Source organism: Lytechinus variegatus, chromosome 13 (genome assembly GCF_018143015.1).
Source record: "Lytechinus variegatus isolate NC3 chromosome 13, Lvar_3.0, whole genome shotgun sequence".
NCBI classification, from domain to species: Eukaryota; Metazoa; Echinodermata; class Echinoidea; order Temnopleuroida; family Toxopneustidae; genus Lytechinus; species Lytechinus variegatus.
This window is the reverse complement of record NC_054752.1, coordinates 25,022,662-25,048,806: the sequence shown is the minus strand read 5'-3', so window position 1 is coordinate 25,048,806 and position 26,145 is coordinate 25,022,662. Positions and strand designations below refer to the sequence as shown.

At 35.6% G+C, this 26,145-nt stretch overlaps 1 protein-coding gene across 2 annotated transcripts in view; it reads left to right on the top strand.

The window, feature by feature from the left end:
* Window positions 1-26,145, top strand: part of LOC121426117 (sushi, von Willebrand factor type A, EGF and pentraxin domain-containing protein 1-like) — an 80,227-nt gene that overhangs the window by 12,466 nt on the left and 41,616 nt on the right. For both annotated transcript variants that reach the window (XM_041622286.1, XM_041622285.1), the window contains exons 8-26: window positions 83-251; window positions 891-1,124; window positions 1,671-1,856; window positions 3,244-3,441; window positions 4,724-4,868; window positions 6,424-6,539; window positions 7,161-7,355; window positions 7,557-7,748; window positions 8,506-8,709; window positions 9,540-9,779; window positions 11,034-11,222; window positions 15,017-15,229; window positions 17,005-17,256; window positions 19,118-19,366; window positions 19,655-19,849; window positions 21,064-21,361; window positions 21,508-21,758; window positions 24,610-24,771; window positions 25,891-26,052. In XM_041622286.1, coding sequence (XP_041478220.1) covers window positions 83-251; window positions 891-1,124; window positions 1,671-1,856; window positions 3,244-3,441; window positions 4,724-4,868; window positions 6,424-6,539; window positions 7,161-7,355; window positions 7,557-7,748; window positions 8,506-8,709; window positions 9,540-9,779; window positions 11,034-11,222; window positions 15,017-15,229; window positions 17,005-17,256; window positions 19,118-19,366; window positions 19,655-19,849; window positions 21,064-21,361; window positions 21,508-21,758; window positions 24,610-24,771; window positions 25,891-26,052 — 3,850 coding nt within the window. The remainder of the gene's footprint in view (window positions 1-82; window positions 252-890; window positions 1,125-1,670; window positions 1,857-3,243; window positions 3,442-4,723; window positions 4,869-6,423; window positions 6,540-7,160; window positions 7,356-7,556; window positions 7,749-8,505; window positions 8,710-9,539; window positions 9,780-11,033; window positions 11,223-15,016; window positions 15,230-17,004; window positions 17,257-19,117; window positions 19,367-19,654; window positions 19,850-21,063; window positions 21,362-21,507; window positions 21,759-24,609; window positions 24,772-25,890; window positions 26,053-26,145) is intronic.

Here is a 26,145-nt window from a genome sequence, read left to right as displayed (position 1 = left end):
TAACTCCATATATATATAATAGGTGCCTAGTAATGATGATGTAGCAAGTGGTGATTATATTTTCTTTATTTGTAATATTAAGGCAACCGATGCTGGAAATAGCCTGACAGCTTACCTTTACAGCATAAACTCAGGGACTGTAAATGGAACCATACCAACTACTGTGGCAGAAGGAGAACATACAATAGAGTACCGGGCTACTGATGTTGCAGGGAATTATGAATCCTGTTCATTCACTTTAGATGTCAAAGGTTTGATTTTGATGCAAAGAATATATCATTTGTGAATACATGCACCCACACACCCCCACAGCACAGATACAAGTAGCAGTCTAAAGGTCTAAACTTTGTATTTCAATTCACTTAATTGTTACTTGTATAAACAGGTATGATTGCGTCTGGTTTATATTTCTATCCCAGGTAATAATTTTCTCCTTTTATTTGGGGGGGGGTCGGTTGAATAATTGACTGATATTTTTTAATTGACAATTAAAAAAGTCATTTCACAAAAGAGCAGGAGAAGATGGAAACATCAGATCTTTATGAAAAGTATTCATTCAAAAGGAATAAAAATTATTGATTCCATGTAAATAGCTGCCCAAGAATCATTGCTTAATAGGAGAATGGTTATTTTTTTCATTCTGTGAATTTTCTGCCCCCCCCCCCCCCTTGGGTTGGTGTTGGTTATCTGGTGAAATCACTGCATTCCTATTTATGGATCCCAATGAAATGGTATAGAACGTGTGTGTAAGGTATGTTTTTTATCTTACAATTATTCTGAAATTTCTCTTTACAAACAAGGTGCATTGTATAATTCTATATTATTTTTTGTCTTCAAATTTCGGTCCTCACTTTGCATCATTCCCCCTTGCTTTGTTTTTTTTATTTCAGTAACCAGATGCCCTCCTTTATTTATTCCTGCGAATGGTGAAATTTTGATGAACTCTGGCAGTGGCAGTTGTACCGGCGGGGCAGTATATGGATCGGAGTGCCTGGTTTCTTGTCTGGATGGTCATGTACTCTCTGAAGACACAGGGGATCAGTCTTTTGTCACCCTCGTTTGCAACAGATCCAGTACACTGTCAACAGTTGGAATCTGGAATGGACAATTGCCATCTTGCAACAGTAAGCAAGGAATTATAAACAAATTTTTATCATGATATAAAAGGTTTTTTTTTCTTTTGTTGCATCGATAATGTATTGTAAATATTCTTTTGCGCTTTATCATTAGAATGATTAATTAAGCATATTTCATATTGATTGTGAATAATTTTAACACAAGGGAAAGGTGAATTCATTAATTGAATGAATAACATTTACCCTCATATTATACATATGTTCAAAGCCTGTATGTCTGGAGTAGACAAATGCCATCTTGCAACAGTAAGCAAGGAATTATAACCAACTTTTATCATGAAATAAAGTGTTTTTTTTATTTTATTTAATCGATAATGTCATATGAATCTGTGAAAATTCTATCTGATGTGAGAATTGTTTAATGTAACTTTTATTTGTGCTATATTAGAATGATTATTTTTTATTTCGTATTGATTGTAAGTAATTTTTCTGGGAAGATTTTGCAAGGCGATGCTAGTTGTGATGTTGATAGTAATAAGTTCAAGATATTCTGATAAATTATAGAATAATATCATGTTTCACTGTAATGCACAGAAATTGAATGTGACATTCCAATGGTATCCAATGGATCCATTTCTGGTTGCCCACTATCTGCTGTCTATGGCGATTCATGCTACTTCCGGTGCAACAGTGGATTCGAGAGCAGCGACGGAAAGAAGTCTATCTCCAGAGTTTGCCAGGCTAATGGAACATTTGACGGACAAGACCTCAACTGTGATGGTAAATTCCAGAATGTTTATATAAAGTACTGTTTGTGTTATTGATATCAACTTCTGATATCTTTAAGGTTGTCCTATTAATAATTTTTTTATAAAGGTTTGGCATTGTTATGATAATTAAAGTAACAAAGAAAATAATGCCATTGCAAGGTCAATTTTCATTCGTCTTCCTACTGTCCATATTTAACCCTAAGAAGACTGGGGGGGCTGATTCAGCTCCCCTTGACATTTTTCATGATAAATGTGCTGGGTTGAATTTTTTGACTGCGTCACTCGCTGACTTTTTACTTTTAAGTCTCGCGCATCTTTTGAGACCAAAATTGTGATCCCTGGGTACGCGGTCCTGAAATTACTCAACATTTTGTAAGTACATGCAGACTCAAAATTACTCAAAAACGTGAATTTGTGTACAAATCCAATGCAAATAATGTTTTTAGCCAAAATTCATCAATGTATCATTATTTTTCCTTTTACTGCTTAAAATCAATTAATTTTATCTTTTTTAGGGTCAAAATAATGTCCCTGACGATTTCCATTGAAAAAACAATAAAAAACAAAAAGTAAAAGAAAAAAACTAAGAAATTTAGAAAACAAAGGAATACATAAGAAAATAAATGTGATGTTGAAATTCTTGAAAAATAAATTTGATCAGATGCCTATCTAGAGTACATGTATGTGAAACAAAAAATAGCATTTTAGGGGCATTATTTTATTAATTAGAGCAAACTTATGATTTTACTCATAAATGACTATAATTAATGAGCAATGAGATTTTTCGCAGAATTTGATATTATAGTTTTGTAGATAATGCCATTGGTGACACGCGTGCCAATTTTCGTCGCGATAGACGGCCAAGGGGGGGGGGGGGCTGAATCAGCCCCCCCCCCCTCGTCTTAGGCGTCGAAATAGTCCAGTCTCCTATAATGGGGTTAGGGTTAATACTACTTCTAATAATGACACAGTCCTTGAATAGTGCATATTTCTAGGATATCATTTCCCTGGCTTAGGCCCAACCTTTCACAGCAGGGAGCATTTCAGAGAATCAATTATTGTCACCCATTTAGCTCACTTGGATTGAGTGCATCACAATGTGGATCAATTTTTTGCTAAAGGGAATTACATCATGGCTGGGATTCAAACCCACCACCCTCAGTTTCAAAGTCACTTATTCACTGGCCCACAATACTCCATTTGAAGCATTTCTCTTTACCAGAATTGTAACAAGTTACATTTATACATTTTCTAAAATGATAATTACAAAAATCAAGCAATTTTAGTAATTGTCTTATGGAAACACAAATGGAATAGATAAAGAGAAATCTGGTATACGTCCCTACACCAAATGTGTAGATTAATTTATCATTGTTTTCTTCATATCTGTCATCTAGTTCAAATATCATGTCCTGCACTGATGGAACCCAAGCATGGGTCTGTTTTACCACCTATATGTACTCAATCTGGAGGTGTCCCCTATGATACACATTGCTCATTCTCCTGCAATCGTGGCTACCTACAAAATGGAGTTTATTACAAGACATGCCTTCCTACTGGAATGTGGAGTGACACACGTGAAGTAACATGCACAGGTAGATCACACAATAAAAATGCTGTTTAAACTTTTTTATTCAAAACTGTTTACCATTTGTACTTTACAGTAGTTTAAGAGTTTTAAACAACCATGGTTTAATTCATTGAAGATTAAATATTGAAAATGAAACTGTAATGTTTAAACTGTTACACTACTACTGGAAACTTCATGCAGTTAAACCACGTCTTATAATATGTTTAAACTGCATTTTTACTGTGTAGGTCTTATTTGCTCTTTATGGCCTGTATTCTGAAGTTGGGTTTAACTTAAACTCAGGTTTAAAGTTGTGGTTTTAATATGGATAGCCAATTGTTACATAAATCACAACAGTAGAGAAATCATATTTTTAGCTCATTTGGCTCTCAAATCATTCATAATTGTCTAGGAAGTATAAATAGATGATTGTCTTCACCATTGAAGAATCAGGAAAGAGCACAGTAAATACAAGAAACATACAACTTAATAAAAAATTTGACACTTTTGGCTTCCCATAATTTTAGCACAGAGTTAGACCATGGTCTGAGTTAAACCTGACTTCAGAATACGGGCCCATGTCTCAGGTTGATGAAACAATTATTGTTTTATTTTTCCATAAATCCAGTCTAAAGCTTTGGTAAATGGTCAGTGATATGGATCATACTTCAGTATTGCCCAACATTCCAATAGCTTAAAAGAGTGATTAAATTTTAACTATGTTTAATTCATACTTACATATATTGCAGCAATACAGGGATATTATTGTAGGGATTCATTGGATATAACAATAAAAATGCAATTCAAACCATGATAATGTAACAAATTAGACTGAATAACATGATCAACCCAATGATATATAAGACTAAGTTAATATCAAGTTGTTTTGAAGTTGCAGTTCAACATTTACATCAACATGACAGGCCTATTAAATCTCTGATTGTTTTTTGAAATTCCTATTTTTTTTTCAAAATCTGTTTTATATTCTGATTGTTATGAAATAGAGCTACGTGTTGCAGAGCTGGGCACCAGTTCTCGCTACTTTCTCGCTAGCATGCCGTTGATCTGTATTTCTGTGCAAATTCAATGATTTGTCTATTTTAAGATACGTTGCTAAAGTTGCGAGAATGTTGGCAAACTCAGAACAAAGCCACAGATTTATTCAATTGAACATAGCACGTGCTCCAGAAATATAGCACAAATTCCGCATTTTTAATGGATTCTGGAGTTGAAATCTGGAATTTCCTGTGGTGAGTTATAGTGCCTCAAATGTGGTTTAATTTTGTTTTCTTGAATTGCATTTTCAGACAACGAGGCTCCTGTTTTCTCATCTCCATGTCCAATGAACCACTACTACAACGCTGAGAGGGGTCTTTCATATGCCTTCATACCAGAGATAAGTGACCTTGAACCAGACGCATCTGACAACTCTGGAGAATTCAATATTACCCTGTAAGCTGAATTTAAGCAATTACTAAACATTTAATAGTGACACTATACAAAATGTATAACACATAAAATTCAATTTAATTCAGTTGTATTGTTTAACCATCAAATACCAAAAAAATACAAACAAGTTGACAGTAAAATTAAGGGAAAATATAATATGTAATGATGGTAAGGTGACCCTGGAGAAGCAAGGCTTATAAAAAGGGGCCACCGGGTAACAAAAATATCAACAATCGTCCAAAATACAACATAACTATCTACCAAAAATATGCTTATCTATAAATAACACACTGATGCAGGGAAAAAGAAGACATAAGCAATTCAGGGAGATTAAGAGGTTAAAATTGCTGTCTTTAATCTCATTGATAAGTTTACTCCATAGTTTTGGGAAAGTCATTTTAAAAAGAATTAAACATAACAGAAGTTCAAATTTGAGGGAGGTAAATGAGATCATTCTGACAAGTATTGTATGAATTGATGACTTTGGGGCAAAAATATCTCTTAAGGTAGGAGATAAAATTTTAGTACAAACTGAGTTGAGATGGGGTTTCCAAGAAAGATATTCATTTACACAGACACCTAAAAATTGGATGCTATCAACTTAAGAGATATTTCCACCAATGATAAGATTTATGATATTCAAAGGAATCATCCTGCCTCTTCCTCTGAAAATTATATACCTGGTAAAATGAAAATTTAAAAGCAATTTATTACAAGCAAACCATTTATGTACATGTAGTTTGCTGATGATATAAGTTTGTTATTTTGTTTTGTATAAAGTGTAAAAGTAGTATCCTCAGCAAAAAAAAAAACAACCAAAAGCATAAAACTGAAGAGCAATTAATTATATCATTTATGTATAAAAGAAGAGGAGGGGGCCTAACACAAACCCCTGAGGAATTTCGCAGGATGTATAACTTAGATTAGATTTGACACCATCGAACACCACTTGTTGCCTTCTATGTAACAAATAACTGGTGAACCACTGTAGTGGAACTGCTCTCATACCATAATTTTCTTATTTACTTATCAAAATATGGTGATCGATGGTGTTAAAAGAAGTGATTAGATTGCTTTCATCTTAGGTGTCTGGATACGGGTAACCATGAGTATTCGATATGTATGAACAAAAATTGAAAAAAAGTAATGTTCCTTGAATGATAAAAAAATAACCTTTGATAAGCTTAAAAAAACAGGGCCTAAATTTATGATATGCTAGGTTAAATGATAAATTGTAGGAGTGTTTTGGTGGTTACTACTCTCGTCTTTGATTCTGAGGGACATGGGCTCAATTCCCAACCATGGCATGTTTTCCTTCAGCAAGAAATGTACCCACTTATTGCTGCACTCAACCTAGGTGAGGTGAATGTGTACCCGGTAGGAAGGCATTCCTTGAATGCTTGAGCACCTAAATGGCGGCTCATCTACAGCTGGGGTAATAGTATTATGATATACCAGGTGTAAAACGCAGTAGAGCATAGTAATATAGTAGCTGCTCTATATAAGTGGTCCATATTATTATCATTATAAATATCACACATTTCATTACTTTGTTAAGGAATTCAATGATACCAGCCAATAACCTGTTTCCCGAGAACCCAACGAGATTGGTCTACATGGCCGTTGATGCAGAGGGCAATCTAGCTGTCTGTCACGTAATTATTCATGTAACAGGTACATTTTTGTTTTCATATCCATGATATTAGTTCATGTCTAGTTTTTTTTTTGCAGTATTGACATTATGGATATAAGAAAAAGAGAGAGACTTGAATGTACGTACTGTTGATAAATCAAAATTGAATTCTTAGTTAAACAAAGTTGCAGATCTTTTAGATCAAATTTAATTTCCTGCAACCTATTGTTGACCTGTAAAAATGTACACTCTATAAAACGAAGAGCTAATTTAGCTCTTAAAGAGCGTGTATAGTGACTGCACTTCAGAGTGCTGATTGTACTCATTCAAATTTGAACTTGGCAAGTCAGCACTGTACACACTCTTTGAGAGCTAAATTAGCCCTTGTTTTTTTTAGAGTGTATAAACACGTATACAGGAGGATGAAAACGTCAAACAAGTATGCTTGGCAATTAGCGCTTGGTGCTCAAGCTGAAATGATCCCCAAGCATGTCAGGGGTCTTTAAAAATTTGAATTGCATGTTACTATACAGAATTTGAAGAAAAAAAAACACAAGAGAAAGATAGGCCCTAGATCGTCTGTTCTACATGAAAGGGAGTTCGATCAAACCAATGGACTCATTCTTCATGCCTATTTTCCCCTTCTATATGTGTGTTTCCAGTGTTTCGATGTCCTCGGCTTCAAGCTCCTTTCCATGGATCTATTATCAACTGTAGTGTTAGCCCTGTGTATGGATCTGAATGTTCCTACATGTGTAATGAAGGATATGAACTTGAAGGATCTGAAAGAAGAACTTGTGAACTGAGTGGCAATCATGGGCCTGCAAGTTGGACCGGTGATGAACCAGTGTGCCAAGGTTTGTAAAATAAGGAGTTTGAAATTATACATGTAGTATCCAACAGTTCCAGGAGTAAACGTTTGAACACAAAGTTTATATTCTAATGCAATACACATATTTCATTAGGGTTAATTATCTGAACCTTTCCTTTGAGACAGTAGATGATACATTGACTACAATCATTTTACTCTCATTTTTTACTGCACCTGTTAATTGCAGCAAAGACCTGTCCTGCACTGATGACCCCTCAAAATGCTGTAAAATCTGGCTGCATCAACAACCCACCAAGCGTTGAAGTTTATGGCACACAATGTTTCTTCTACTGTGTGTATGGTTTTGAAGGGATTGGCGAAAGTGGCTCTTTGTGCCAAGCAGATGGAACATGGACAAGTAATAATTTCACTTGCAGAGGTATGTCCAAACGAATGTGTTCCATAATATTTACCATTATGAAAACTCACCCTCCAATGGTAACTTCCTTGGTAAAAAATGTTCAACAACCATATTCAGGTTTTAAGGGAAGTAAATACTGAATATTAACATAATAGTAGATTATATGCAACTGGATACTGGTGTCTTTCAGTTCCTATGTGCAAGGTTATTTTGTGTTTGTTTGATTTTCGTTGTCTGTGTATTTTTAGTAGCACCGTTTTTTTTTCTGTCCATTTATTGATGTAAAATGCCATGAAAACCAGGTTCTCACTGTTTGGCAGCGAATGATCAGGGGGGTGTTACACAAAGATTTAAGTATGACTTAGATTTGCACTTAAGTGCCTAGTTGCGTGAGGTATAAAAGGCTTGACTGCATTGCGTCAGATCATGCAAAGAGGACGCGCACTACTGCGTATTGATCAATAAGATTGCGCGTTGCATATCAGATACACGTCAGCATTTAAGTGTGACATAAGTCATACTTAAATCTTTGTGAACCCCCCCCGGAGTATTCTATTGTGCTTTCTTTACTGACAGTTTCTTATATTGTTCACTGACCTGAATTAAATCAGATTCCCTTTCCGTAATGTAAACTTGTAAATGGTAAATTGGCATAATTATCTATGATCATACATGTATGTAGAAATAGGTTTACTGATTACTAATTCTTAAGATATATCTTTACTTAGGCCCTACTTTCATGCATAATCACAAAGTTAGTGTCGGTTTTGTTTAGCTACATTATGTGCAGCCTTGGATATTCCACATGGGTCTTCGGTTGCACCAGAAAATTGTGCCGTCGATCCTGTTTTTGGCCAGTCGTGCGTTGTATCATGCAATCAAGAAGGATACCAGCTTTCTCTTCCAAACTTCTCTTTGTTGTCATGCCTCGGAAATGGCAAGTGGGCTCCAGGCAACACAACGTTTACAACATGCAAAGGTAAGTCTTTATAAAAGAATTCACTCTTAACCTTAGATTCTGATTCTTGCCACAGCAATAGAAAATCAAATAACATGCAAGGCTCTATACTCCTAATCCTTGCAAAACTGGTATTATGGATGATGGCAAGGATTTATCCATTCATGCATGACACTTAAAGAGTGTGTGTTTTATTTTCTCAATCTGAAAACTTGAATAGCATTAAATTCATAAAGATGTGAAAGTAAAGTTAGCTGTCACCAATTAGGTGGTTCTGAAAATAACTTGATCGTCAAATCAGTGAGATTTGATAATATTTATTGACATTAATAATCACTAATTTTTTAACCAAAAAATGATTTCTCATAAACAAAAATGACTTTCCTAATGTACAACAGCATACACTTACTCTGGAAGGTTAACGTCTCCTAAAGATGGACAGTCAACCTGCTCGACACGTTGAGTCTTCTTTCCTGCTCAACTCCTGCTCTGCAATTCCACTCGCCGACACAAGCTAGCTTTCACCTGACTCATCTCTCCAACTCAAGCCTCGTATTTTTTTGGTTTAAAGTCCTTTTAAGAACTACACCGGCCAATTTCAGAAAAGAATAATCTACTTTCACAACTTTCACTTCCGTGCCTCTTCAGTCTACTTCTAACTTTATCCACTTTCCTCAGTTCTTTAAAGACTCACACATGATTTACTGTTAACCACTCCTGTGATTGTCCATACCAAATGACACTGAACTGTTTTTTGTAAAGTGCAATTTTACATGATTTTTATATTGACAAATTGTGGTTGAAGAAGCTTCTATTGAGAGTAAATCTATTTCTATTTATTCCTCTTACAGACATACTGAGCCCATCGTTCTCTCAGTGTCCCCAATACCTGACTTTCAATCCTCCAAGGGGGGAAACGCATGCTAACGTGTCCTGGAATGTTTCAGCTACAGACAATAGTGGGGAAGAACCCACTATTTCGTGTGACAAGGACCAAGGCCCTATGGCGGAAGGTGACTACCAGGTGAGATGTGCTGCCTCGGATGCCACAGGGAATAGCAGAGTGTGTACATTTGACATCGAAGTGCAAAGTAAGTTAGTGTGTCCAAGCGAATGATCGTAAGATTGGTCATATCTTTGGATAGAAAGTACACTGTTAAGATGTCCTTGAATAGCCATATTAAAAACTGCCCTAGTATAAACAGTGTATACCTACAGCACAATGCATTTCTTAAAAAGTGTCATTTGTGTACACAATGCCAACAAATGTTTAAAAGGAATAAGGTTTGACACGCTTTGAATGTGTTGCTTCTTCATTTTGTCCTCATACTAGTGAATAATGGGAATAAAGTCATATCTCTGCTACTCTTATTTATAAATTCTTCAATTTCATGATCTTAACCAGGGGCGGTATTCTGAACATTGTCTTTTCTCCATATTTTATCTTATCTCAGAGATATGACAAAATCGGTATTCTGGTGGATGTCATAACTTTTGTCACAAAAATTGTCATAAATTTTGTCTCTTCTCTTTAGCGCGCACCTAAAATACGCGGCTTTAAATGCGCGTAATCGTTTTATACAAGCAAAAGTTATGACAGGGGGTAGCAGTCATAAATTTTGTCATATCTTTTAGTACCAAATATCCCGATACCCTGCCGACTGAATGTCAAGCAAATAATTATATTATTTAGATTCGATTATGGTATTAGTTTCACTCATCTTCCATGACAATTTTCAAAATCATTTTTTCATGCTACAATTAGTTAGGCCCTACATATTTATTCCTCCTTTTTTTCTCTGTTTTCCTTACTTTCTACTTCTCTAAAATCCTTCACAGCTCCCTGTCTCTCTTTGTAATTAAGCGCATCAATATACGCGTAGTTGCGCGATGCCAGCAACTGTTTTGGGGATACGCCCTACCTGCCACGGGGCTTTCCTATTGGCTAGAAGGGCTCCAACTGGGAACTAACGATGATTTTGATTGGTTCGCTTCCGAAAAGATGGGCGGGAACTTTGAGAGATATGACAGGGAAAAGACAATGTTCAGAATACCGATTTGCGACAATCATAGCGGTGTCATATCTCGGGGAGAAATGACAAAATTTATGACAAAAGTTATGACAAAGTTCCAGAATACCACCCCTGGATCTTAATTTCTTACTTAATGTTGATTTTTGTTCATGCTGTAAAGACCTCATATTGATTATCCAAGTATTAATGATTATACATGAATGGGTTATTATGATGATTATCATGTTTAGTATGATTGATAAGCCAAATAGGTATGTATATTCCTATGACATGTGTTCCGTTGATTTTTTTTTTGAATCCTAATAAAAAAAGTTCACAGATGCCGTCAATATTGGCTTCCGCCGTTCGCTGAATTTGTTGGTGCCTGTGAAACCATTTGGGGTGCCGAGTGCAATATAGCTTGCTCTTATGGCTACCAGCTGATAGGGTCTAGTAAGGTCACGTGTGAGTATGATGGCTCTAAAACAAGCTGGAATGCAGAAACGACACCTACATGTGAAGGTAAATATGGTTCGTAATGATATTTTCTTTGTAGAGATTACATAATTCAAAACAAAAGTTCTTGCAGAATAATTTCCTACTCACAAGTGCTTGGAATGGATATCATTATAATCAGTTCTTTTAAAATGTAAAATGTATCCACTTTCAATATATATATATATATATATATATATATATATATTCCCCCTCAGCTTTTTTACATTAGTTATATTGTAGTTTCTTCCTCTACATTCCTCCCATATCTCATATAAGCTCAGCTTCAATTTTTAGCTCATCCGGCCCGAAGGGCAAGATGAGCTTATGCCGTCCGTCGTCTGTCGTCCGTCGACCATCGTCTGTCGTCCGTCCACAATTTCAAAATGCTACTACTTTGCCATTTCAAGTCCGATTTCAATTCTGTTTGCTTTATATGATAGCACTATGTGGGGCATTCAAAACTTCTACACAGAATTTTGAAATTTATTAAATATGCTAATTTATGCGCATTTTTCAAAATTCACAAAAAATGCTACTTCTTCTTTATTTGTTTTGATTTTTTTTGCTTCCATCCGGTAGAGCTTCATGAGGTTCACCAAACTTCTACACAGAATTTTGAAATTTTGACCAGAACAATTTTTATGCTAATTCATGCGAAATTAATTTATGCATATTTTAAAAAATTCACATAAAATGCTTCTTCTTTATTTGTTGACCGATTTTGAATTTTTTGCTTCCATCTGGTAGAGCTTCATGAGGTTCACCAATCTTGTACACAGAATTTTGAAATTTTGACCAGAACAATTTTTATGCCAATTTATTCAGATTTTTAAAATTTCACATAAAATGCTTTTTCTTCTTCAATTGTTGACCGATTTTTACTTTTTTTCTTCTTCCATCTTGTAGAACTTTCTGAGGTTCACCAAACTTCTACACAGATTTTTGAAATTTTCAGTAGAAAATTACTTATGCTAATTTATGCGAAATTTATTCAGAAATCACAGAAAATGCCTTTTCTTCTTTATTTGTTGACAGATTTTGATATTTTTTCTTCCATCCGGTAGAACTTCATGAGGCCCACCAAACTTCTACACAGAATTTTGAAAATTTTCAGTAGAAAATTATTAATGCTAATTTATGCAAAATGTATTCATAAATCACAGAAAATTCCTCTTCTTTATTTGTTGACAGATTTTGATTTTTTTCTTCCATCTGGTAGAGCTGCATGAGGTTCACCAAACTTGTACACAAAATTTTTTCTGGAAAATTATTTATTCTAATTTATGAAAAATTTATTCATAAATCACAAAAAATGTTTTTTCTTCTTCATTTCTTGATCAATTTCAGTTTTGTTTGCTTTATATGATAGCTCGAGGTGGTGATACAAAATTTAAACATAGAATTTTGAAACTCATTGAATCTGCTATTTATTCATATATTTTCAAAACTCACAAAAATTGCTTACTTATTTGTTGATTGACTTTGGTTATTTTTGTTCCATCTGAGAGCTACATTAGGTTCACCAAGGTTTTACACAGAGTTAAGAAACTTTGACTAGATAATAATTAATACTTAATTCAAATGAAATTTATTCATAGACCACAAAAAAATCTTCTATGTCATTTCTTCATCAATTTCAATTCTATATCCTCAATTTATGTCACCAATATAATTCACTACAGTGTCAACTGGGCTGAAATTAAAATTGTGTTGCGATGCCGGATGAGCTCCACATCATTGATGTGCTAGTTGCTTCCCACATTCAGGGGATATAATAAATATTTTCTTTTCTTTTCTCCACTCACCTCTTTTAGATGTACTACATATTTATTTTCTTAGTTACATGTATACTATAGTTTCTTCACACACATTCCCCCTCTCATACAACCTAGCTAATCTTCTATATTTGCTTTACCGTTGTTAATAGGCAATATGCTTCTCCTTTTTCATATATAAATGTTTTATTTCTACTATATAGTATTGTGTTTTTTATATTTATTTTTGTATACATATATACTTATAGATATATATTTACACTTATTTTCATCTCTTAGTTTGTATAATGCTTTATCATATATACTTATACTGTATTTCTTTTGCACATTATCAGTTGTTCCCCATTCTTTTCCTTTTTTTCTCCCCCCCCCCCCCCCCTCTTATGCACCAGTTTATTATGCCTTACTTTGTAACCTGTTTGACCCACCTCTCACTAATTCTGTTGTTATTCATCTCTTCCTCATACCCCCCTATCACTGTTTTGTTCCAGATCCTGTTTGATGTTGCCTGCCCAGTTATCTTAATCCCTCATAGCTTAAGGTCTTTCCCTGGCCTTACTTACAATAACTTACCTTTGTGTCTGCCTAATCCTTTGCTTTCATCCCCTTCTCTAACCTGATTGGTCATCACAACTCTCTAATGCCCTTTTTGTCTCCTTGTTTCTAGTGTTGCTGTTGCAAGTCTGTGATCTATATGATCGTTCTTCCACTTGATATGTTTGTCATTTTGCCTCCGACAAAGATTCTGCTGGGATCGAAAGCTTAGGCCCCTTTTGACTCTCTAACATTGCAATAATAATTTGAACTATTATTGTTTATACCTTAGGCATGGATCCACTAGATAATACAGACTAGGTGGTTTCTATTTCTATTTCTGATAAAATAACTCCAGAAGGAACTTGGCAGAACAGCTTTCTGTTGCATTAACGCTAAGCTGGTATAACAAATTACATATTAGCATTCAACGTCTAAAGTTATTCAGCCATAGTGGTTGACCTTATAGATGACAGCAATTACTTATGGGTATTTTCGGTTAAAGTGGAGATAAATGTCTAAGATTGGTTTCAAACTGGAGAATTGATATGAGTTGATTGCTATAATCACTTGACCATATTTTTGGTACCAATTTTTTAGACTATAAACATTCAAAAAGATTTTTCTCCTGAATATTATGATAGGGTATGATGTTTTGTTACAACAATATTTTGCCTTTGCTAATTTGAACTAATTCATTTGTTGATATAGGGGCCAGATTATAAATTTTTGAGATTGTTGCCCAATATCTATTTGGAAGTCATTCTATTTGCGGCAAGATCTTGTCTGACAATGTTTATGTGTTTTTAAACAGTGGAAATAGTGCTACATTCAAAACTTAATTTTCTTTGAGTAGATACTGCCCACATTGTCATATCAGTATGTGACAGTTTGGATATACCTCATTGATCATTATGAAAATAAATTGAAAACAGATTACATATGTGAACAGTTTTAGACTACCTGTATTAGTAATTGTTTTTGCCTTAATGATAACGTTTAGTGTTATAGTCCCAATTTAAGAACAACGTTCGGGGGATGTTTCACAAAGATTTAAGTATGACTTAATTCACACTTAAATACTGACAAGTACATGATATGCAATGTGCAATCTCATTGATCGAAACGCAGTAGTATGCGTCCACTTCTCATAATCTCACCAATGCGGTGATGTCTTTTATACTACACGCAACTAGGTATTTAAGTACCGCTCTAATCTTTGTGAAACACCCTCTGTATTGCAAAAGTAATGTAGCCAGGAAAAAGGAGGTGACCCACAAAGTTAACAATCTTCTATTTGCGGGAAGACAGATTATCTATGTTGCTGAAAAAACGTATTGCTCAAAATGTGATCACCGAATCAAAGTTGAAACAGATCATTCATTGACAAGCATGTTGTATTTGTAGACCTGCTATGGCTGAACAACAGCATGAAGCGTCACAATTTTTGATGGCCTAGCACCTATTAGCACTTGAACATGAGTTTTATTTGCTGTTCTTGTTAATTAGCAATCCAGTGTGATCCTTTAGAACTGCCTGAACATGTCAACATCAATCCACCGTTGTGTGCTGGCCCTGTACCTGTCAATGCAAGGATAATGTGCACACCATATTGCCCAACTGGTAGAGATCTACAAGGTAATGGGCTGCCCATCGTTTGTGAAGATAATGGTCAATGGAGCAGATTCATTAACAGTTCATCGGAAGATTTTGCATGTAAAGGTTAGACTTTTTAAACAGGTATTCTGAAAACCATTTTGCCTTAATTATCATAAAGTGAGTATTTGATCTATTGAGAAGTTATTAGCTGCATTGTTTTTTTTCTTCAGTTGTAATTTTTCTTGCCTGTGTTGAAAGGGCTAGCAAGGGTTCTGGGACATGCATGTATAGGTATAGGGGATCATTCAGGCAATTAGAAATTATTTTCATGTTCTAAGGATTCTATTATAGGAACTGAAGGTTTCCTGTCTAGGCTATTCTGGGTTTGTTAAGGAAACATTCATATGGATTTGTAATCGACTAGGTGCATTATGTAATATAATTATACTACAATTATACAGTATAGTTAAAAGATTGAGGTAATTGGGATTCATCAAAACTTTAACTTTTTAGTATTATATATCCTTCTTAATTGTCTTTATTGGGATGGGAGGGATCTTTGCAATACAGACAGTACTATGGGATAGGTGAGAAGTAAACGAAAAGTAGCAGGACTTGAATATCTAGAAAGTTTATTGCTTTTTGTCATGACTGCATAGAAGCTAGACTGAGGCTATAGGCACTGCTCTTCCAATGGCGGCAGGGCTGTCGACATTGAAATCTTAATCTAAGGTTAAGTTCTTTAAAATGTTCTTATAACTTAGAAAGTGTATTGAACTAGTTTATGAAACTGGGACGTAAGGATAATCAAGTATTACTGAACATCCTGCCTGGGTTTTGGGCCACGTTACCAGGTCAAATGTAATTTATGTCAAAAGCCATATCGGTGGTATTTGTTCAATTGCCATGAATTTAGTTAATGAAACTGAGAAATAAGAGCAATCAAGTATCTTGCATGGGTTTCAGGTCACACGATAAAGGTCAAAGTTAAATGAAAATAGTATCTTGTTATCATATGAGTGGCATTCTTTAATATTCAGTAGTTGTTTTAGTGTCAGCATTGCTGTTATATTGAATCGCATAAACCGCAAAATTGCCAGAGGCATTCCAGTTGTTTGGAAGAAATGCAGTGTGGTTCTAGTTTTCTCCCTTCAAAATGATGCCCTTCAAGTCAAAAACAAACTTTTAATTAATCTATGAACTAGAAGGGTTGTTATATTGAATACCCATTTGCTTCATATGATCTGTGCACAGTTGCTGGCCTATACCAGTCTCCCAAATGACCCCAATTCAGACCCGTTTAGTTTCTTAGTTACTTGAGCGAGAGGTGGTCGACGAATCATGGAGGTGTACAGTCAAGCGGAGAGACATGGCCGGAATTCAAAAAGGTGGTTTTGAAAACAAACGGTTGAATCTGGTTTATGGAGATTTCCTATATAAATGAAGCTTAATTTAGCGCGTGTCGGGCGCGTGTATCAAAAACTGTTTGAAGAGTGGACTCATGAATAAAATAGCGTGGAAAACCATGGCAATTTAGCGCAATGTCACAAAAGCATGCATCAGCATTGGATTTTTTAATATACGCGGTAAAATAAACGTAATTTATACAGCAAACCTGCATAAACCATGGACTCATCCTTGGGTTTTCAAAACCACCTTTGTGAATTCAGGCCTTTTAAATTTGTACGGCAATACAGTTTAGTTCCAGACCATGAACTGCATATTGCCAAGGGCACTTTTTGAAGGCACGTTAATTGTGAAAAATGAAACACTGGTTCATCCTGTATAAACTTTACGAAGCAAAATGCAAAAGTGAATGTCCTTTTGAGAACTGTATTTGATTCTTCTACAATGACTTCGCACCAACTTCACACCTTTTCTTGTTTTATCCTTCACAGACATCACCGCACCAATCTTGAAATCCTGTCCATCTCCCCTTACTCTTACAAGGACCGAGGCCTGGGGTGTGACAGCAACTTTTGTTCCTCCTACAGCTACTGATTCTGTAGACGGTAGTGATCTAATTGTCTTAACGTTACCATCTGATCTTGCATCCCCATACAACCTCACTGAAGACTCCACACTCATCTACACCTTCTTTGACATGGCTGGAAATAATGTATCATGTTCTTTTATAATTTATGTTCAAGGTAAGTCAGTTTAATTCAGAATATTGCACATTTTCTTTCATTAATATCAATTGAATAAAGAGAGAACAATTACATGTTAAACAACACTTTGCCTAAATGTGTTATCAACATGGCATAAATGCACGGGTAGGTTTATAAGATTGAACAGTCCTGAGCAGATAATTCAATCATATAAGCGATGCCCTCTTCTGTACAACACTTTTTGCATTCTGCCATTATTTTTATTTCAATAATATTTGCAGTAGCCTATGTGAGAGGATTCTGTCACCACCAACTATTACATGTATATATATATATATATATATATGTATATATAATTTGTAAAGCTTTACATGTATAACAGCTTTTTGGCAACTCTTTTTTTATTTAAATATTGTAAAGAAATGGATGAAGAGAACAATGGTAGGCGTAGCTTAAATCAAGGTTCCCCAGAGCTATCTACCCTTTGGAAAAATTGGTGATGCCGAAAAAATATCTCTTCCGGGAATCGAACCCGGGCCCCCAGCTTTGAACGCCGGTGCCTTAACCACTAGACCACAGAGACGGGTTAGTGGCTAGGGTAAGCCCGATCCGATTGACCGTCAGATAGACAGATTTTCGCCACTATACCAATTATATTTTCCTTTGTCGGGTGAAGGTGAGTTTTGAACAATGACAAGCCGCCATGCCTCAGCTGGACCAAAGCTATTGCTTTGATACAGTACACGTATGAGAGAAGAAATACAAATTTGTAAAGCTTTACATGTACAAAAGCTTTTTGGCAACTCTTTTTTTATTTAAATATTGTAAAGAAATGGATGAAGAGAACAATGGTAGGCGTAGCTTAAATCAAGGTTCCCCAGAGCTATGTACCCTTTGGAAAAATTGGTGATGCCGAAAAAATGTCTCTGCCGGGAAGCGAACCCGAGCCCCCAGCTTTGAACGCCGGCCTTAACCACTAGACCACAGAGACGGGTTAGTGGCTAGGGTAAGCCCGATCCGATTGACCGTCAGATAGACAGACTTTCGACGTTATATCTTAGCAATTAGAGTTCAGAATTCAAAATTCAGTCTAGTTCAAGCCTCGCTGTAGGAATAAAAGCAAATTCAATTTCAACTCGTAATGGCATTGTCATCAGCTGCGATTTGAAGCCGATTTTGACTTTCAGAATCCAAATTCATTCCGAGTTCATCATACATGTTCTTCAAATGCATGCTTGAAGTGATTGGCTTGGTCACAAAGAAGCTACAGGAAGTTGAAGTCAAAATTTTGAATGGCTGGAACAATCACACAGCCACACACAGATCTCCTGAGATGTCCCGTTCAGCGGGGGATAATCTGGACACGGTGAGATACACGCAAACACACACCGTGTTCAGATAATCCCTAGCTGACCGGGACTTTCCCAGTGGGGTTCGCATGTGGCTGCGTGATTGCTCCAGTCAGTTGAAATTTTTATGTTAATTGGACGAACCAGGCTGAGATGACCAGATAGAGCCCTCAGATTAAATTGATTTAACCCTTCGCCTCCTTGTACTATGCTTATGTGAATTATATAACGCATTTGTTGGGTTCAAGAAGACAAAGGAGTTGGGGTTTTGGTATAATGCTGATGGGTCTCATTGAAAATAGGATCCACTTCGGGCAGCTTCATGCCAGATATGGCTTTTTTTAGAATTCTTCCTTGGATAAGTCTTTAAAAAACAAAACAAATGAGATTCAGTTATTCAGAAATGGTGCTATATTCAGCAGTACGTTTTCCCCCGGTTTCCTAACTGGTTTCTGTTAGAGAAAGTTTTTTCTTACAAGTATTTACAAAAAGTTAGATTTTGCTAATTTTCAAAGATAGACCTTCCTTGTAACATTTCCTTCCAAATTCAGACGAACTTTACCCAGTTGTGGAGTACTGTCCCAACAACACTGAAGTCAGCACCAGCCAACAATTAACTGAAGTCACCTGGGATCTGCCCATATTTTCCGAACCTACGGGGGACCCCTTGGATATTTCCTGCAACTATGAGGACGGCATGGCAACCCTCGCTATTGACAAGGATCACTTGGTAGAATGCAAGGCAACAAATCTTGATAATTCTAAAACTACTACCTGCAGTTTCATCATAAGCGTTAAAAGTAAGCTATATTTCAGATCAACAGTGATCATGGTATATTGATAAAATGTTTTTGTTTTTAAATAGTAGTATATTTCATATTTCATGACAAGCCTTTTTATCAGACACATATCTTTATGTATCAGTAAACAACACCACCCCATCACCCCTGTGATTTTCTCAATCATTGGTCTCTCATTGTCTCAATTAAAATATGAGTGAACAGGTCGAGAATATGAATAGCATTCTTTGTATGATTGTTGAAACATTTTTTAATCAGAAATGAATGTTTTTTTTTGTTTTCTCACAGGTGTTCCCTGCCAAGGCCTAGATCCCCCGGTGAATGGAGCTCTGGGTTGTAACGGTTGGTCCGGCGGCACATTTTGCTCGATCTATTGTAACAAAGCTTTTGACATTCCAACATCACCTCTGGATATCCCTGACTTTTATGTGTGTGATATATCTGGCCAATGGAGACCACATGACACAGTACCTGACTGCACAGGTAATTTATCCATCATCATATTTTTTACAAGGGGGCCCTGCCCTTATAGAAAATAATACTTTCCGGTTTCTGTCCACTTGAATATCGGAGGGTAATCAACACTGTTGCCTAGCATGTGTTGCACAACCCGTTAAAACTGAGGGCCAACCAATACTTTATTCTAAGAGAGCAATAATCAGACAACATCAAAGTTATATAATTCTAAGCCGGTGATTTGAAAAAAAAGATATTTGATATGACAAAATACAAAACAAATTGAAAAATTGAACAATTATGAATGGAAAAAACAGAGGAAATGGGTAAAATAAATTAGTGAGTCTGCCACCATATTTTACTCCCTTGTTCTAAAGTGAGTGAAATTTTGATGTTTTTTTTAAGAACCTGCCCCCTTCCTTTTTACTCTTCAAATAATATTTCACATCCCACAAATTCTTAAACTCCATCTACTGCCCCTGGATATTTAGCAGTAGATCTAAATAAAATTTAATCCATATTGTTTTTGTTTTTTCATTAGACCCATCTTGTTACACTTGTCGTTTGAGACTCTTCAGATTTTGAATACATTTTACACTATGAAGAATGTAAGAAAGGAAAGCCTTAAGTACATGTACATGTAGGTCTATATAGTATTTTGATCAATATTGAGTGTGTAGACTAAAATTTACGCCATATTGGGTAAAATGGGAACATGCTTGTTTGTTGGGTAAAATGATACCAAACATTTTGTAAATTTTGCGCAATGTTGCATTGAAATTTCCCAGTCAAACATGCATTTGGCCAATATTGGGGCAAAAAATAACCCAGGAAACATGCATGATCGCTTTCTACCCATATTGGGTAAATTTTTACTCTCTGTTTTTAGAGTGTAATGTCATTGGCTTCATCGCTTGATCACCATCCAAGATAAATTGCTTTGTGAAGAAAAAAATCTCATTTAAATGCAATTTTCATTGTTTACTCTACTTGCTTGAATTTTTGTCTATGTCCATTCAAATCAGTTTTATTTATTATGGTGAAGTTTGACCCAATGCAACAAAACATATTTATTACAATTATCTAAAATCAGATAACATTTCAATTTGTTTTCAGATAATCCTTTTGGTTAGAAACAATTTTCAATTGTTTTTTTTTCTCTTCAACTGAACAGAGTTAGGTTCATAATCTAGAACTAGTGAGCCCATGATTCTAAGTTAATTTATTTTCCCCTTGAATAGAATCAAGAAATGGAAATCGAATCAACCTTCCAAGTGAAGTACATTACTATAGTGGCTCCTGCGGTACCAATCAAACCAGTCTACAGATCGCAAGTGCATTCCTCAATGCCTTTCAGTTTTCAGCATTTTCAAGCGTCTGTACGGATAATGATGGATGTGCAGTGGAAAATGTAGTAGTTACATGTGGACCCATCGATGGAGCAAACGAACGACGGAAGCGGGATCTTGTACAAAGGAAGTATGGACATAAGGAAGGCCCTGTGAGGAAAATAGAGAAGAGAGACGTTTCTGAATATAGGTAGAATACATTCATATTTTAACCAAATTTATTTAACCACATGGCCAAATTTAGGAATGAATCCTTCAAATGTTTTTCTGGATGGTCTATTCAATTCATTTCAATTAAACATTTATGTAATTGTGCTCGCATATTTTCTCTATCAGGTTTACCGTCAGTTTTTGGGTTGGACGTAATCTGACGGTCGCTGAAGATCAAGACCCCTTTGATGCAGTTTTGGAATCAGAAGATGAAATTATCAATCTTGTGGAAACCCTTGTCGAAAATGGTGATTTGGACCTGAACTCGACAGTTTCTGATGTTTCTTTAGATCTAGACAAATCTTATGTCTCATTTGACCCTGCAGAACTGGTGTGCGATCCTCCATACACAGTGAACAATGATGATTATCTTTGTGGTAAGATCATTCTTTATGAATTATCTTAATTATTATTGACATAACAAGGTACTATAGTTTCTTTCTATACACCCTTCCTATGGGACGTATTAGGATATCACGCTCTGTGTCCGTCTGTCCATCCGTTAACTTTTCTTTGCGAACGCATTAACTTCAGGTTAACTCAAACTAGACTTGTATAATTTGATGTGTATGATACTGGCATAGATCCAAGGAAGTCTATTGAATTTGAGGTCAAATGGTCAAAGGTCAAGGTCACAGTGATATGTTTTTATCTTACTGTTCTGAAGTCCTTGTAACGTGATAATTTTAGTTTACTTTCGCCTAGTTTCATATTATTTAGTGTGTATGATACTAGCATGGATTCCAAGTTCTAAGCCTATTGATTTTTAGGTCAAATGAAAGGTCAAGGTCACAGTGACATGCTTTCTTCTTACCCTTCTGAAGCCCATGCATAAGCGATAACTTTAGTTTAAATTAACCCAGGCTCATATAACTTGGTGTGTATAATACTAGCATGGATCCAAGGAAGCCTATTGATTTTTAGGTCAAAAGGTCAAGGTCACAGTGATAGGTTTTCATCTTACCCCTCTGAAGTCCTTGTAAATAATGCGATAACTTTAGTTTTACTTAACCTAGTGTCATATAATTTAGTGTATGATACTAGCCTGGATCCCAGGAATTCTATTAATTGTGAAGTCAACAGGTCAAAGATTAAGTCGCCACCTTCCACTTTTCTTGGTTGACAAATAACTCAATTTTTCGTATTACAGGCTGGCATATTTATGTGCTTGCCCAAGCGACACTCTTGTTTTATATGACATTTTTAGGGACAGTGCATTTTCCACGACCACGGAATATGGATGGAATTCACGGAATCGGCCTTTTGAAACGGAAAGTGGTTTGTCAGATGGAAAATCACGTAAAACATGTTTTTTCTCAAAATACACAAAATAGCAACAGAAATTAATCCCAAATCCTCAACAAAATACGAATATGAACTGAAAAAACACGATCTCACTTTGCAACAACAATCAATCCACACATCGTAATTTCACACTAGCCCCCCATCACTCGATCGTATCTTAATTAGTTTACACTCATGTCCGCATATAAGGCAGAATACGGCCGTGTGTTGCTGCCCTCTGCATTCGGTCATAGTATAATGATTACGGTGATTTAAGAAATCCAAATTGGTGGATAGGCGGAAGTTGTCGACTGCTCAAAACGATGTCGGGGGGGGGGGCCTCCCAGGCAATTGCGCCGAAAATTGGTACACAGGTTGTCTGGGATATAATCTACATTTGGTTTAGTAATTTATTTCATGCGGATCCCTATTACCTAATTATGCTAATTTATGCGTAATTAGTATGCAAATTCATACTTTTTCCTCTATCTCCATAAATAAAGCTCCAAATGTTCTAATTTTTGGCATAGAGACTCTTTGTGATGTTCTTAGCAAGTGTACATGAAAAAAATTGTGACATCAAATCAATTTCTTATGTATTATATTGTTTTTGCAATTTTTTATGTATTACTTTGTTCTTTGGACCTTTGTTTTTCGTTGTTTTTTTTATGAAATTCGTTGGGGACTCTTCTAAGATCATAAACAGCATAAAATACATACATTTAGGCCAGCAAAACTAAAAATAATCGTACATTTATGATTTTTGGTTGAAAACACAATTAACTTTGACTTTGTACACAAATTCACGTTTTTGAGCAATTTTTGGTCTGACATGCACTTACATAACATTGGGTAACTTTGGAACCACGTACCCGGGTGACGCAAAATTGGTCTTAAAAGTTGCGCAAGGCTTGAAATTAAAAAGTCAGCGAGCGACGTGATCAAACAATTTTGTGCGGCAAAAATATCGCGCCACTCGTTGAGAGGGGGGCTTCCGAGGGCCCCCCCCCCCCGGCCTAGATAGGGTTAAAGCGATGTTAGTACATTGGTAGATGCAAATTTTGACCAGCGCTAGCATTTTGATATCGCTACTCATTGCGTAGTGGTTTTCTATATAAACAGAATTGTCACTTTTTCGTGTACACAAAGTCTATGGAAAGCAGAATTTCCGTTTTCAGACATGCTGAAATGGAATTTGAGATTTTCTGAAATGGAAAAGGCAATTTTTAGAAACAGAAAATCACTGTCCCTACATTTTGTTATTATGTAAATAATAAATTATACAAGGAAAATATCAGCCTAACACATCCTCTATGAGAAGTCTCTTTAAGAGTTGTGCAGTAATTTAGCGTAATTACCCTGGCTTTAGCAGGACTGCTATTACACCGCGTTTCAAGGGGTTTCAAGAAACTTAATTTCTGGCAGGTACCTATTTTCATTAACTAGGTTGAGTGTGGTACACTGTGGATCAATTTATTCCCAAAGGAAATTATGCCATACTTGTACATTATTATCATCATTACATTGTTATCATCATTATACATTATTATCATCATTATTACTTATATTATCATTATTGATAATAATATTATTAATATCATTATGATCACATCATCATCAACATCCTCATCATCATCTACATCTGCATCATTAAATGCCAAAAACAATTAAGCAAATATTCTTGTGGCCTTTCTATACAATTATTTGCAAAGTGAATCCAAACATTTTCCTAATCACGATAAATGATTAACAGATGAGATTTGAACTTTGTGTTCCTACAAGGACATGAAACATTTCCTAAACCAATTTTCACTATTAAAACAGATGATATATATCTTCCCTTGAATACAAATATTTATAGAAAACTACTTGTTTAAAAACAAGTAGTAATTTCTTTGATTCATATATCAAATATGATGCAAGTAATTTGTTTGTAATTTGTAGTACCATGTGGAAGGGGTTTTCATTATGACAATGAAACTCAGGAGTGTCTACAGTGTGAAGTGGGGTCCTACCAAGACGCCCATGCCCAGTTCACATGTCAACAGTGCCCTGAAGGACAGTCTACACTTGATGTTGGATCTGTGAACATGACCCAATGCAGAGGTACATACATGTGATTTTTTTTTTGCAACTGTTTGCCTTTATTTGTAGGAAGTCAGTAAGAGCCATATGCATCTAGCTGAAGATGTACAGTGCGTCCCCCCAAAACTATACACTTGAAATGGCTGCCAACTATCAAGTAATTAAACTATCAATTTGGGAGAAAACACATAATATGGAAGTCAATAAAGCCAGCTTTCAAATGACACCAACAAATTGGAAAACTATTCATGCTTAAGTGAGCACTGCCCATTGAAAGAAAGGGTATGACAATTAGGCTGGGCCGGAATGAGCCTTCCAATTTATGCCAGTTTTTGAGAGGCAAATCCTTTGGAACTTGCAAACTTAAGGGCATTGTGATAAATTAATGATCAACCAGGACCAGTTTTGGTTGTTAAAGCATAATTCTTAAATGATTTAATTGAACTTTAATGTATGAGTGAACACAAATTACACTTTTTGGGTAGCAATTCAACTTTATCATGTGGATGTCAGCAATGTGTTCATGGTAGTCGGGAGAATAGGGTTGAGACTGAAGTGGGAGAAGTCGGTTGATGGAATAAGGGTCAACAGAACATTGTATGATGTAGCGATACAAATTTCTATGGATAAATAAGATATTTAAAAAACTTCCAGACTATTACCATTTTCAAGCCATCAGTCATTATCCATGACTTCATCATTACAGAATTTTAGCCTGTTTGCAACAAATTGTTGTGGAAATAGAGTGCTTAGATATGCACATTGCAAAGTTATGCACTTATTTTCCTTTTCTCTCTGAAATGATGTGTCATTCCAATAAAAGAAATAAAGTAGTGAAATTTAAGTATATAACAATATAATTGTATCACCAGAATAGAAAAACTATAGGTTTTGTTAAATAGTAAAAAACATAAAATAATTTAAATGTAATCATGTATAAAACTTCCGTAGCACTTTATGATTCTTGAATAAAGTTATCTACCTTCATCCCTGGGGCCTGGGACAGGCCCTCTGCCTACCTTTCCCCATATAATAGTAAATAATTAATGCTATCATTTTAATTGTTTTGTTATAATATTGCCATTTCCTGTATTAACTACACTGCTATTGCTCCACATACATTGATATCATGTTCTGTAGATATTTGCCAGCCCGGCCAAAGTTCAGACTCTGGACTAGCACCATGCTATCCTTGCCAGATAGGTAGCTACCAAGATGAATTCTATTCTACTGAATGTGTCACCTGCCCCAATGGAACGTCAACTGAAAGCAAAGGTTCCAATTCGCATCTTGATTGTATCGGTATGTAAACATTCTCCTATTAAGTTTCACCCAATGCTTTGCCCAGTCTTTATTCAGTATTGATATGTAGATGAATTAGTTTTAATGCATAAA